The 15,417-nt window shown below is 41.3% G+C and overlaps 1 protein-coding gene across 3 annotated transcripts in view; it reads right to left on the bottom strand.

The window, feature by feature from the left end:
* DOK6 (docking protein 6) overlaps nt 1–15,417 on the bottom strand; it is a 363,863-nt gene that overhangs the window by 184,523 nt on the left and 163,923 nt on the right. For all 3 annotated transcript variants that reach the window (XM_014572701.3, XM_006121422.4, XM_089776322.1), the window contains exon 3: nt 61–175. In XM_014572701.3, coding sequence (XP_014428187.1) covers nt 61–175 — 115 coding nt within the window. The remainder of the gene's footprint in view (nt 1–60; nt 176–15,417) is intronic.

Below are 15,417 nucleotides of genomic sequence, written 5' to 3'. Positions count from 1 at the left end.
GCCATAGTTTCATATACAGCTCGATTTCCTGAAGCTGGAGATGTGGTAGTAATTGCTTACCTGACTCACAGGCAAATGTCTTTGATGTCTCATCATGAAAAATAATTGCCACTGCATGCTTCTTTGTCTCTCTAGGCAGTCTGGTTATGTTTCTGATGTTGTGAAGCTCAGTTACCTTCAAGTGAAGAGAAACATATTTTAGACCAGTGTATAAATAGTACAGAACAGATGTTCAGTTTTCACAACAGTCGCCATATTGTCCAATGGCCATCTGAATTTATTTCCTTGTAGCTGAGAAACAATATACAAATGTGTCAAGTCAAGAGCTGCAGAATTGTTCACAGAATTTATTTTCTGTCAAAAATGCACGGCCTTATTTTTTTTTTCATCTTATGAGAATGGGTGGTGAAAGAGTATTAACCTATTCTTTTCATCTAGACCGTACTTTGCACTTTTCTTATAAAAAAACCCAAGCTTGTGTGAATATACACATTGGCAAATCTGTTGCAGAGTCTGTAGCAAGTATGTTGCTGTTAAAGAAATAGCAGTATCTTATTGGCCAAGGGAAGCAATTTATTGCATCAATTAACACTGTACACTTTCATATTGACATTGTCATTTACCTTTAAAGTAAAATTGGCAGATCCAGTGCTGTGCTTGCAAAAACTAGTCATGAGTCTAACTTTAACTGTATTGATCCCCCCCCCTCCCAAAAAAATCAGAGAAGGACCAGGAAAATGCCAAGAAGAAATTAGCCATAATATAATAAAATAATTGTATAAACAATGCAATATTCCACCCTTCAAAGCACATAGACAACTCTAATTAGCACTAAATGGGAAAAATTCTAGTAGTACTACTTTTATACCTAGAAGTATGATAAGTATGATTGGGCTTTAACGTTTAGTTATTCTTTCAAAATGGAGTCTGTGGGATGCCATTTTAGATTCCTGTCAAGAAGGGTTTCCCGCCTTGCTTTCGACTCATCACAGATTTGCACTAGGTGCTTAGGTGCTTCTCTGCACACAGCCCTAGGAGCTGTGCACCCTGCTCAGGATTGCACTCAGCCCCCTTTTGCACTCGGCACTATTATGCATTCAGCCCTTATATATCTTTTCCCGCCTTAAGGTTAATAAAAACCCCGTTGAAGCCCAGTTCGGGTTCCGCCCTTCAGGTTCATTCCTTGAGCTACATCTGTCCTTAGGGTTGGGTCCAAGTGAATGGATTGTCTGTCATTCCTGTTTGTCATGAGTGAGTGAGAGATTGGATTAGTGCCGTTGTGGGCTACATGCTGTCTTCGAGTTAGCTGCTTGTGGAAAAGTCCCTTGTCAGTGATCATACCGAGACAGTGAAGATCTGGGTACATTGGATTATAACTGGAGAATGGAAGGTTCTTCACCTCAGAGTCCAGGAGCTACTGCCCACTTGGAATCCTCGTTGACCAGACCAGAGCTGAAGAGCCTGTATTCTGCTGTCGTGGGATCTCCTCACTGCTCCTCTGCTGCGACTTACAATTAGCCAAAGCTCTGAGGTTGTGAGTACCAGCTGCCTACATTCAATCTATTGTAATGTATATACCTTCTGTATCAGGGATTTACTGTCTTCTTTTGCTTCTGGGTTAGGGAGGGATCTGTATTGTTCAACATTGGTATCTTACTGGCTGTTATTTCAGATTATTTATAATATATGGTTTGGCCCCATATTTCGAGTCCAGCTGTTATTTACTGCGAGAACCACCGGTGATAGATACAGCTTCGGGCGTTCCCTTCTTCTGGGGACTTGGGACATTTTAGATCTCAGAAAGTCAGAGCGAGCCCCTTAAATTCCAATTAGAAGACTAAATTTAATCATTACTGCATCCCAGGGTAATACTACCTATTAAAATTGTCTAACACTTCCCATTACAAGTCACTGGTTTTAGTTCCTCATAACTTCGTAAAATCTTAACTGGGCCAAAATTTTCTAAAACAGTTCAGTCTTTTATAGAAAAAAGATGCTAAACATTTTACCCATGATAAAACAATTCTGGAGCCCTTTTCTATGCACCAGAAATGTGGGAGGAGAGAGGCCTCTATGTCAACAATCAGCCTTTTGCTGTCCCTATGAAAATCTGCCCAAATATTGTCAACTTATAAGCATTTGAAATAGTTATCATTTGCACATGCTCAGTTGGAACTTCATGGATTTCAGCTGCTAAAAATTTAAAAAAACGTCCATTGACACTGACCGTACTTCAGCTCGGGGCTACAAAGAATCTTCCCTGTACTTTCCTGACTGGGTTGCTGTGGTGGTGGTGGTGGTGGTGGTGGTGGTGGAGGGGGGTCTGGATTCTGGATCTGAGAACAGGGAGTTTCTCTCATGAAAACTGTAACAATACCCCTTACTCCTGATGCCCAGAAAGCAGAGGCCACAAGACAGAAATGAACTGGAAGCAGTAGATTGCAGAAGGAAAATGAGAGGTATAGGACAGGGTAGAGAGGTACTGAGGGCTGGCAGGGGAGAAAGAGGGGGAAACTGGGATGGAAGTTAATGGAAGAGTATGACGGGTGAGCAAGGAGAATGGATTGAAATTCAGTAAGTGAAAGGGGAGACAGATTGGTGAGAATTAGTGAATTATTGATACCTGTTGCCTCCAGAGAAGCTCTGCAAAGAAGGGGGGAAATTACTTCATGGTAGGAGGGAAGGAAACCCAGAATCCAATAACTGAAGGGCAGGAACATGCCAGAATTTAATAAATGTGGGAGACTCAAAATTAATTCACTAATAGATAGGTGTGGGCAGAAACTCCCAGACTCATTAATTAGAAAGAGAGGTTAGACTTCAGAATTCAAATGTGTAATTGAGCAAATGAGCCCAAATTAACTAACTGAGGTGTAGCTTAGTTCTCAGAGTGCAATTATGGGGGAGCTCAGAATTTAGTAATGCTCTATCAGCAGCAAACCATGGACAAAGGGACAGGGAAATAGGCTGCACCCATATTCTGAGCCCCTCTTAACTCCACCATAAGGCACTGAGATGCCAGTGAAGTGGGGGAAAACCCCACACACTGGCACCAGGACTAAGGCCAAAATAAAGTGAGAGGATCAGTGGAGAGAATGAGTGACTTTCTAGACTTTCCCAGACTTCTAAAATCTCCCCCACCACCGCACCCCCAAACAACTAGTTATATATCTACTTATTGCTGTAGGGAAAGAAGATATAAATTAAACAGATGTGGCACTATGGGGTTTATGGCCTTGGAAGAGCAAAATCTCAGGTAGTTTTCATGATGGCTAGCAAAGTTGGGCCCATATTTTTGAAGTTATATAGGCAGCTAAGGATGCCGTTTTGGTAGTTAGTGAGATTTTTAAAAGATGCCTAACAACCATTCATTTAAAATTAGATGTTACTTATCTATTTAGATTATGAACACAACATGAAAAAAAATATAGATGATCCTAGTTAAATGGAAAAAAAAGCATATGAAGTAGAGTGAGTCATATATATCCGCATAAATGACTATAAAAACAATCAGAAAAACCTAGTACAGTATTCATTACATTAACAATAGAAGGTTTCTCTCTCTGGAGTAAGAGGAAAGGAAATATTAGATAATCATCTTCCAAAGCTTTGAATGATGACAAGATGTCATATAGAATTCCTGTATCAAGGACTCTTTAAACAACTCTTCAGTCATAGAATGTAAGCTATGCCAGCTAGTGACTTTTTTTTTCTTTCACTTGAGGATTAAAGATTATCAAAATGATCCTGCAGTAAATAGTTCCTGAGCTGCAGCTGATAGCAACATAGATCAAAAATATTAATGTCTGAGCACTGAAACTATGTTGACAGTAACTGAAATGTTTTTCAGATGCTACTATCAAGAAAACTGGGGAGACATAATTAGTCATCCTTCAGAAGCAAAAGATTTTACTAGTTCCTCATGATAATCAGTATATTAAATTATATCATGCAGTAAATAATTGTATTAAAATATAATAGCAGTATATTTTCTATTGAAAAATCAGGGTTATAATAGGTTACACACACAAGCATTCAACATTACCAGCAGGAAGTAAGCAGGTGGCAAGTCCTTCTGTTTGATTGACTGGGAAGAAATGGATGACTTAGATTTGCAGGGAAATCGGATGCACACCTTGTGAGCAGGGCTACATAAAACACCTATTTACTTTCTTCACAGTCTAAAAGCTTTTAAAACTTCATTGGGGCAACAGATATGAGTAAAATGAAAAACATTTAATCCAAAAGTAGGAGATCATTTTCTGCCATTTTCTCTTTCACCTTTTCTAAGTCCTATGACAGGCCGTGAGCAACCATGTTTCTCCAGATTTTCAGTAGACTCTGTAAAGTTCTATAGAACTTTGATTCCTAAAATTGTGTCATTTCCTTCCCCCTTCCCTCTGCCAATGTTAGTTTTATAGGACAAAGGGTTAATTATTTGTTGCACAATGCATAGTTTCATGTGCTACAATTAACCCTTTGTCCTATAAAGCTAACACTGGCAGAGGGAATGTTCTCAAAATGTTTGGGCTCCGGAGCCCTTTACATGCGTAAAAATTTATGTGGAGCCCCAGGGGTCCACTGATTGTATGTGGAGCACAGTTTGAGAAACACTGATGTAGAAAATATGCTTATTTTTGCCATAAAAATCATGGAATGTTCTATGGAAATTGACCCATTTTCAAAACTTTAAGAATACATTTTGAGTTGTTTTGAATGCAATTACAAATATTTCCCTTGTATAGATTTCTGTCATTAGAAAACTTTCAAGGTTTGGAGTCCATTCTCACAATCTTTCACAGTCAGTAAAAATAGAATTCCAATACTGAATTTTGTAAACTGGTATTTTTCATGCCTCTACATGGACATGGCCAATGTGAAATCCAACCGTTTCCCGAAGTGGAGTTAAAATTACTATCACCTGCTCCTGAGTCTTCCTAATAACATTTGAGATTTTCAAGTCCCTTGCTTTGTGTTTTTAAAAAGCATTTCCCATTCAGTGCTGTATTAGAAGTCCATGCAAATATCAGGACAAGCTGACCAAAAGGCTACACAAGGGAACTTACTACAGGGAAATAGTAAGAGAGATCATACTCAAAGTATGTGACAAAAAAAATCAAGAAAATGTTTGCTTGCTTTCTTCATTTTTTTAACTTATAGAAATGTCAGCTGAAACTGTCCAGTTAACTAATGCAAAAAGAATCAGTGATGGCAGAGCCCTCTCAAAAGTGGAAGAGGCCAACTCCCACACCCTCCACAGGACTGACCTTCCTCTTGAGGCCCCAATCCTGACCATGCCAGAAGACGGAGTGGGCCAGGATCCATGGACCCACCACTTACCATGGTTGGGGAGGAAGAGAAAAGTTCCCAGCCTGTGTCCCCACCCCATTGTTCCATGAAACTGGCCAGCTGACCATGCTGGCAACATGCTCCATATCAAATCGCTTGTGGGGAAAAATAGTTTGTACAAGCACAGATATGGAGCCCCCATGGAAATGTGGACATCTACAAGGAGATTTCTCAGTTTAGTTCCTGGCTGTTTTCTGTCTTGAAGCATTGACCCCAGGTTCTGGCTCCAGGTTCTGGCTTGACCCCACCACTTCAGCTCTGTATCCAGGTTATTGACTCTGGCTCAACTTCATTCTCCAGTCCATCTATGGCTCTAGCCAATGAACAGGACTGTCCCTGACATCCCCTTTCATGACAACTCTCCTCTCACTGTGTGCCTTAGCTCAATTATCATATTTATCAATATATGCAATCTTGTTGTAATCGTTTTGGTCCCATGACATTAAAGAGATGTGGGTGAGGTAATAGCTTGGATAGGGTCCAGAGTGACCTAGAGAAATTGGAGGATTGGGCCAAAAGAAATCTGATGAGGTTCAACAAGGACAAGTGAAGAGTCCTGCATTGGGGACAGAAGAATCCCAAGCAGTGTTACAGGCTGGAGACTGACTAGCTAATCAGTAGATCGGCAGAAAAAGACCTGGGGTTAACAGTGGATAAGAAGCGGAATACCATTCAACAGTGTGCCCTGGTAGCCAAGCAAGCTAATAGCATATTAAGGTACATTAGGAGGAGCACTGCTAGCAGATCTAGAGAAGTGATTATGCCCCATTATTCAGCTCTGGTGAGGCCACATCTGGAGTGTTACATCCAATTCTGGGCCCTTCATTACAGAAGGGATGTAGACACATTGAAAAGACTCCAGCGGACGGCAATAAAAATGATTAGGAGGTTGGAGCACATTACTTACGAGGAGAGGCTGGCTGAGGGATTTGGGCTTATTTAGTTTACAGAAAAGAGTGTCAGAGGGATTTGATAGCAGCCATTAACTACCTGAAGAGGGGTTCCAAAGAGGGTGGAGAGAGGCTGTTCTCAGTAGTGACAAATGGCAGAACAAGAAGCAATGGTCTCAAGTTGCAGTGGGGGAGGTTTAGGTTGGATATTAGGAAATCTATTTTACTAGGAGGGTGGTGAAACACTGGAATGGGTTACCTAGGGAGATGGTGGAATCTCCATACCTAGAGGTTTTTAAGTTCTGTCTTGATAAAGCCCTGGCTGGGATAATTTAGTTGGGGCTGATCCTGCTTTGGGCAGAGGAAGGACTCCATGAGTCTCTTCCAGTCTTGTGATTGTATGATTCTATGATCACTGGGTTTAGGATTGTGGGTGGAGTGTGTTGAAACATTTATCCCCATGACATTCCAACCTGTCATCTCAGAAATCCTAAGACCACATTTTGGGGGGTACTGACCAATATATAACAACAAGCACTCCCAAAGTAACTCCCAAGCAATCATCAAAGTAACTTGGCAACATTCAAATAGTTCAATAGAATGAAAAAAAAAACCATGGTAAAAAGTAAGACTTTGCTGTTCAACAGACCCTGAGGTTCACAGTCATTGGGACACTGGCTTCCCTAATCAGTATCAAAAACTTATTATTGAGAGTATTTTACTTATACTATAAATGAAAAGTGATGAGCTGGCCCCCTTCAGAAAGCTTGTATACCAGATTATGACTCCTAATCCTATTGAAAGCAATGTCAACTGGGACTGAGACTGGCCAGCCTTTTGTATAGTCAAGCCACTATAACAATACCCAGAATGTTTTTGTTGTTTAGAATGAGTTATTTTCTTCTAGCGATCAGTCACTATGATTAGATATCGATACTTCTCTACCTAATAGTGTGCATCATATTGATCAAACCTAACCTGTAGCCAGCCTCTCTGTGTGACTAACGTGTATAAAATGCCAAAGAAAATGAAGTATTGAGGATTAGTGTAAAAATCTCATATGCAGAGTGTGTTGAGAATTGGGATAAGTTAGTTTTAACAAATTATCTGCATTACTCAAGAAATGTACATGAATCTTAGCAAAGCTGCTGGGCTAACCATGTTAAAGCTTCACCTGTAAAATGATTTTTCTCACTAAGCCATACAAATCAGGTAAACATAGTCTTTTGGTGGCTTGTATGTCCCCATTGATAATTACAGAGACAAAGTGGTTGACCAGTTGAACGTGTCCGATTTCTGTTGGAAAGAGAGATACAAGCTTTCAAGCAACACAGATGTCTTCTTCAGGTGTCTCAAAAGGTTATTTCTTTCACCAACAGTAATTCAATAAAAGATATTCCCTCCCCCCACCTTGTCTCTCTAATATCCTCAGACTGATATAACTACAACACTATAACAACATAACAGAAGATGGGGGTGGGGGAAGTGATAGACTGATTAAATGGTGCAGCTGAAGGGTGGTGTTTGTGGAGAAGATCGGAAGAATTTTTTTCTACATCATGATCCTAATTTAAATTTATCTAGAAATGGTTGAACTTTTCCAAAAATTTGATGAGAGGTTTCATTGAAATTTTATGAGAGAAAAATAGTTTTCATGTGAATTTTTGTGAATTTTGTTTCTCTTTTTTCAACAAGTTGTAGTCAAACCTTCTGGCCAGAATGCAGCCTGAATGGTTGGTCAATACACTGAGAAGCCAGCAGGTGCAGGAGAGGAGACACGGAGAAGTAGCTGCTTCCTCCTTGAAGATGATTTCTGCCCATGGATTCCCCAGGCAGTGGATTCACCATTCACATCCCCTCTCATAGCCCATTCCCCAAACCTTCTGTGCAATGGTGAAAAGTTCCAGAGTAGGGATGTTTAACCGTTTAAACGGTGAATTGATAAGAATCAGCTTTGTCTCTCTCATTTCCCAACATACACTTGTTCTATTATTGTTATTGTTACTTCTTGATACTTCTTTCAATGTGTGTTATTTTAGTTTTTTGACTTTTTTTTTTGTATTTCATTATTTTTATTTCTCTCTTATGCTTTAATTTAATTCTTTGAGTGCCTAGCTTGTCCTGGCTGGAGTAATTGTCCCAATAGTAACATTTTGAAAATACATATTATAGCTAGGGATTTTGATGTGTGTGTGAAAGAGAGAAAGACATGCTGCTCCTTTAAGTGTGCTGCCCTTTTCGGTACATGTGCACTCACCAGTCTGAAGCCTGCTTCTTCAGACACAGCAGGAGCAATAGCAGGCTCTATCCTGTCATGCTCTGCAAAGATGGGGTGGAGAGTGGGCCTACGGGACACTGAGGGTACGTCTACACTACAGCGCTAGTTCGAACTAACTTAGTTCGAATTAGTTAATTCGAACTAAGCTAGTTCGAACTAACGCGTCTAGAACTAAAAACTAGTTCGAACTAGCGTTTTGCTAGTTCGAACTAGCAAGTCCACATTGAGTGGACTCTGTACAGGGCTTAAGGATGGCCGGAAGCAGTGCCGGCAGGGCATAAAAGGAGGACTTAGAGCATGGAGATGCTGTCTCAGGCTAGCCGAGGGCTGCGCTTAAAGGGTCCCGACCCCCATCCCGGACACACAGTTCTAAGGGGTGCCCCGCTTGCAAAGAAGTTCTGGCTTGGAGTGCCCTGAGTGCCCACACTGGGCACATCACACCACTCGGCCATCAGCCCAGCTGCACTTGCCGCAGGCTGCCATCTGGGGAGAGGGAGTAATTGGGGGGCTGCAGGAGAACTTCCACCCCCAGAAGCCCGCAGAGCCAGCCCAGTCCTCCCCATCGGGGGCTCATACCCCATTCCTCCCTCACCTCCTTCCACTTACCCTTCCTTAGCCCCCCTTCTTATTGATGTACAAAATAAAGATAACGTTTCTTCCAACATTGACTCTGTCTTTATTGAAAAAAAACTGGGGGAGACTGGGAAAAGGAGGTGGGAGAGGGGAAGAGAAAGGCTGGGAGAGGGGAGGGCAACTAACATGATCAGGGGTTGGGAACAGGTCCCAGATGAAGAGAGGCTACAGAGACTGGGACTGTTCAGCTTAGAAAAGAGGAGACGGAGGGGGGACAGGATAGAGGTCTCTAAAAGCAGGGGTTGGGTGGAGAGGGTGCATTCAGAAAAGTTCTTCCTGAGTTCCCATAAAGAAGGACTAGAGGACACCAAAGGAAAGGAATGGGTAGCAGGCTTGAAACTAGTAAGAGAAAGTTGTTCTTCTTCTTCCCAAAGCAAATAGTTAACCTGTGGAACTCCTTGCTGCAGGAGGCTGTGAAGGCTAGAACTAGAACAGAGTTTAAAGGGAAGTGAGATAAAGTGATGGAGGTTGGGTCCATGGAGTCCTATTAGCCAGAGGGTAGGAGTGGTGTCCCTGCCCAAAGTTTGTGGAAGGCTGGAGAGGGATGGCACGAGACAAATGGCTTGGTCATTGTCTTCGGTCCATCCCCTCCAGGGTCCCTAGGGTTGGCCGCTGTTGGCAGACAGGCTACTGGGCTAGATGGACCTTTGGTCTGACCCAGGACGGCCATTGTAAGCTCAGGGCTCAGTGTCGGGGGTCTCAGTGGACCCCCTTGATTTTCATGCACACCTGGTCCTGGGTGGCCAGGCTGGCAGCTCTCCTGCCCTAGACGGCCACTTTCCTGTGCCTAGTGCGGAGATCGTGGACGAGGTCCACGATGTCCGCACTAGCCCAGGAAGGTGCCCGCCTCTTGCGGTCCAGGGCAAACTCCCGGGAGCCGCCAGCCTGGTCCCGGCAAGAGGGGGTGGGCTGGGGGGCATCGGGTGGGTGGCTCTGTGCCGTGCCAGGTGCAGGGTCTGCTAGCTGGGTGCTGGCAGGCTTGCACCTGGCACGGGCACCGTAGCCAGCCCGTGCCCCTTTAAGGGGTCCGGGGCCGGGAGGGGGGCATAGAGTTTCCCTGGTGTTGGCCAGAGTGGCCACCAGGGAAACCTGGGGAGGGCTAGCCTCCCACTAGTTCGAACTAAAGGGCTACACAGCCCTTAGTTCGAACTAGCTAGTTCGAACTAGGCGTTAGTCCTCGTAAAATGAGGTTTACCTAGTTCGAACTAAGCGCTCCGCTAGTTCGATTCAAATTCGAACTAGCGGAGCGCTAGTGTAGCACCTATTAAAGTTAGTTCGAACTAACGTCCGTTAGTTCGAACTAACTTTGTAGTGTAGACATACCCTGAGACATCAGCACTCTCCCTCTAGACAGCAAGCAAGAGGCTCCCAGGAGCCACTAGCCAGGGACTCCATGGCAGAGGGGAGGAGTAGCACAGCAGTGTAGAGAGGAGCCAATGGAGTACACAGCACTTGATATGCTGCTGGGTGGCCACACAGCTTAGAGAGAACTTAGGTTTCAACTCACTGCCAGGAATTCTGTAGCTGCTCGGTAGGCTTCAGGATTTGGCTCCAACAATATTTATTATGCAGGGGAAGAGTCAAAACTTGCTGTAAAGCACAAATATTATCACAAAAATATATGTTGTTCCAGGCTATGATGCTGTATGATTGCTGGTGAGCATTTACATCACTGTTGCTACCACTATTACCAAGTTGCTCTAAAAGGGATTCAAAATATGTCATGTAAAATATCATTGGAAAAATTTGAATCTGCTAAATATACTAATCCTATATGTATATCAGTAGCATCTTTAAAAACAACCAGTAGGCCTGTGGCATTGTAGAGGCTAGTAGCATCTTTGTATATGAAGTTATGAATCAACTAATTGTTCTTATCAACTTCTTGTAGCTACTTGAACCATTTACTCACTGTCTCTCTCTCTCTTCCCCCCTCCTTCTGTCTCTTCCCTCCTCCCCCTGCACCATCAACTTCCCTTATTTATTCTTGGATCTAGAATTCCAATACTCCAGTCATCTGAAGAAGTGGGTTGCGCCCATAAAAGTTCATGATACCATCGACATGTTTTGTTAGTCTTTAAGGTGCTACCAGACTATTTGTAGTTTTTTAAGTTTTTCCTATTACTTATTTGTATCTCAAACATGTGTTGTGTTCCTCAATGACACCCCTCGGACAAATTTACATTCAGACTACTCATCACTGGTTGATGGGCCATCCAAATAAGGATGGAATTAAAGAAAATCAATGAGTTTTCCTGTAGAAGTCTGTTTGGAGCCAATGGCTAGCCCTATTCAACAAGCATGTAAGGACATTCAATCTAAAACTGCATCTTTTACCAGTAACTTTCCATGCCGATGGGCTGAGCAATGAATTACAAGCTGTGACATCAGCACTTTGTCTCAATTTCCTGCTTCACATCTTTGGACTGGTTTTCTAACAAGGAAGCTTTGAATAAAGGGATGGAATAATACCCCATTTTGTGTGAACCAGAGACACACTTTTTACAAGCTAGCAGATTTAACATCGCTGCTATGATCCTGACCGTCAAACTTTGAAAATCAATTGCAATGTATATAATCTTTAACCATTTGCTAGCTCTCTTCCTTTCTTTTTATGTTATTAAACCTTAAGTTTTTAGTTACCAAAGGATTACCTACAAGCATGATTTTTGGATAAATCAGAAAACTGAATCAGGGCAATTTTTAAAGCCTCTCTCAACTCTTCAGCTTTATGGCCATTGAGATTAGCTATCTGCCTATTTACACACACTTTGTCTTTCACCAACTTAATTACTCATCAGAGGTAAAAGGCAAAGATTAACTAAATTTTTTGCTACCTATGAAATTTAATTAATCTTCACATTTTGCTGATCACTATTAGTTTCTTCAGTACTCAAGTTCATCTTTCTGGATAAGGCTTGAAAGAATTTGATTTTTTTATTATTATTTTGATGGATAATATTAATGTTTACTTTTTATGCATTTTTTAATGCATCAATTTAAAATTTCACAGTTGTGAAAAATTATAAGAGAAGCATGTATTTCATGACAGTCTAAAATTCTCAAGTAGCATTTTTCGTACTATGCTTATATTTACATTTTGATTATCAAACTACTTTTGCATCAGCTTGTGCGTGTGCAGTGAAATCGACCTTTACTGACATTTAAAAACAAAAATCTAATCCATTCAACACTAAGCACAAAATACAGAACTTTTAGGAAATATTAAATGAAACTGTTTATACGTTCCATGTTTATACTTGTTATCCACTCTTAGAATATTGCTCTCTGTCTTCATCTAGTGGTTAGACCACATAGAGAATTATGAATATGCCCGGTTAATTTTTTTTCAGGTAACTGTAAAAATACCAAAAAATGCAGACCACTGACATTATTTCCAAATTCAAATACATCTTGGCAAATAGGCATGGCCAAAAAATGATTTTATTCCCTAAACAAATGAAATGGATTGTTTAGACCATTTTGAAATAAACTTCAGGGGATAGCCAAGTTAGTCTGTACAGGATAAACTTTAAAAACAACAAATAGTCTGGTAGCACTTTAAAGACTAACAAAACACGTAGATGGTATCATCAGCTTTCATGGGTACAGCCCACTTCTTCAGATGATGAGAGTGTTGGATGTCCAAAACTAACTGTTATGCCTTTTTGTTTCAAATGAACATTCTTTACTGAAAATTATCTATTTTTTAAAGAGTAGTGAACCCCAAATCACCATGAAATGGAGAAATTTCATTTAAGATTGAATGTTCAACCCAAAATGCTTTTTATTTTCATTTCAGACAGAAATGCACAATTTGTCTCTTCAAACTGAACCTTAAAAAAAAGCAAATAAATAAATATGTTTGTTCGCTTCAACTAGCAAGCACACCACTAGATTTGAGTTGATTTAAAGCAGCTCAGGCAGAAGAGGCATGTGATTTTTAAATATAAAGGTTGTGTGTTCAATCTTTGCTGCTGATGACCCATCAGTAGTATTACAATATATACTTTCTCTCCAAAATTGATTTTAAGGCTTGAAGTGTTTTTACAGTACTGGAAGCAATAAAGGGTTTGCTAGTTGTTTTAATCTGGCTGTTGAATAATCTTCAGACACCTGAACCTCTGTTCATTTGAGATTTTAAAATTTGCATTCAGTCCATAGGACAAGTTAATTTAAAATGTGGTAAAGTTATGTCTGTAGGTCTTGATCCTGTTACTATGGACTTAATAGTAGAATGTCCTATAATTTCAATTGGGGAAAAGCAGAGGCTCTAAGGTGATAAATACTAACACTGCTTCTAACAAAAAACCTGTGCTTTGCATTCAATATTACAATATTTTAATTTGTGTTAACCACCCAAAAGATGCCTGTTTGTTTGAGTTAACACTACTGCCAATTTTTCCATTAAGCCCTTATGTATTTCACAGTAATATAGCCCTTGTTTCTGCCCTTGTCATTAGTCTCTATTTAGTGCTGTTTCTGATTCCAGAATCTTGTTCTTTTCCAAGCCAGGTTTCTCGTGCAATGTCTCACACTGTTGTCCAAGGACTGACTTCAGATGGTCTACAGAACTATTTCTGCAAAAGCTATTCTGCAGAACTATTTCTGTTACACGGATTAAACATATGGAAATCTTGAAATTCTTGATGGTACATCCTACCATTCTTTATGGGGAGATGAGTTGTAACTCTTCATGGGGAGGGTGTGGGGAATTTAAGAGTTCAGCTGCCACCAGCTTGAGTCATGACGACCCATCCTGGGCAGATCCCTCCTTACCCTCACTCTCTTTTCCAAGAAAGCAGCAACTTCGCTCTCTCCCCCTCCTCCACACCACCACTCAACTACTGTTCTTGCTTGTCACTTGACTGGCTCAGCTCCACTAGCTGCTCTGTAGGGCTAGCTCCCAGTTAACAAAAAACCCATGCACAGGAGTAGTGTAGCCCCAGCCCTGCCCAAGGATTCTGGACCACACTCCTGTACAGTAGCCACCCACGGCTCTAGTTTAATCCCCTGCCCACCTCCCCCCAGGTCTTTGTGCAAGACCCAAAGACTGGGAAGATGCCCAGGCTCAACAGCCTGTGGCACCCAATGGCAGGCCCAACCCTGCAAGCCTCGCATAAGTATGGTATTTGCCTCCCATCCACAGTGCTGTTAACTTCATTGGAAGATCACTGAAGTTCAGCATGGAAAAGGAAAAGGGCTGCAGCTCGCTATTGCTGGTGTCACTGTTTTGAAATAAACTACTGTACAGCCATGTATTCAGAAACTACTCCCTGCAAAAAAATAAAAATATAAGCTCTGACCAAAATCTGGAGAACTACGGGTTTCCAAAGGCTTTTTAGACAAACTAATACCTCCCCATCCAAAAAAATACTCCAAAAGAGCAAACACCTTAAAGACATCTTTACTGGGTATGTCTGTAGTATGAATTCAATTGCCATCATACTCACGTATAGGGATGTAAAATCCCATTTAATTACTTAACCAGTTAACCTATTAAATGGGTTCAGATGAGGGCAGGGGATGGTGGTGTTGCTCCAGCCCAGCTGGGCTGGAGTGGCTCCCTTGATCAGCTGCTCCAGCCAGGCTTGAGTGCTTCCACTCCTACCTGCAGCAGGCCCAAAGGGGCTGGAGCAGCCCCCTGCTTGCAGGGGCTGAGGAACACTCCAGCCCCCATGGATTAACTGTAATCAATAAGCCTCACCCATTAAGGGCAAGGCTTACCCTTAACTGGTTAAGCATTAACATGCAAATGACACCAAAATTGGAGAGATAATAAATCCACAACACACAACCAAACTGCAGAATAATATGACTTACATCATCCATCCCCGTTAAGTTACAAAAAAAATCGACTATGAAAAAAAATTACAATCCCCCCACCCCATGGATTTAACATGATACGTTCTTAGCTTCACATTCATGGTTTTGGTTGCACACACTTTGTTTATATATATATCTGTATAAACTGCTTTTTTTTTCAGGACAGGTGCTTGGTTATTATGGTGATGGGGGATATAGAAGATGGACCAATACACTGATAATCTTCATATATATCTGTGAAGCACAGAACATACTGTTAATACCGTATTAATAATCACAATTAATGATACAGCAGTGGGGACTGCAGGCAACAAAAAGAGATATGCTTATGATAACTGTGAAACCTTACATACCAGGAGCTACAATGAATTGCACAGATACAAAATGGAATGACTAACTAATAGCTGAACCAATCATACTGAAATGAGTTCATTTTTATTT

This window comes from Pelodiscus sinensis, chromosome 2 (assembly GCF_052426305.1).
Source record: "Pelodiscus sinensis isolate ZL-2025 chromosome 2, ASM5242630v1, whole genome shotgun sequence".
Classification (NCBI taxonomy): domain Eukaryota; kingdom Metazoa; phylum Chordata; order Testudines; family Trionychidae; genus Pelodiscus; species Pelodiscus sinensis.
This window is presented reverse-complemented; position numbering and strand designations above follow the sequence as displayed.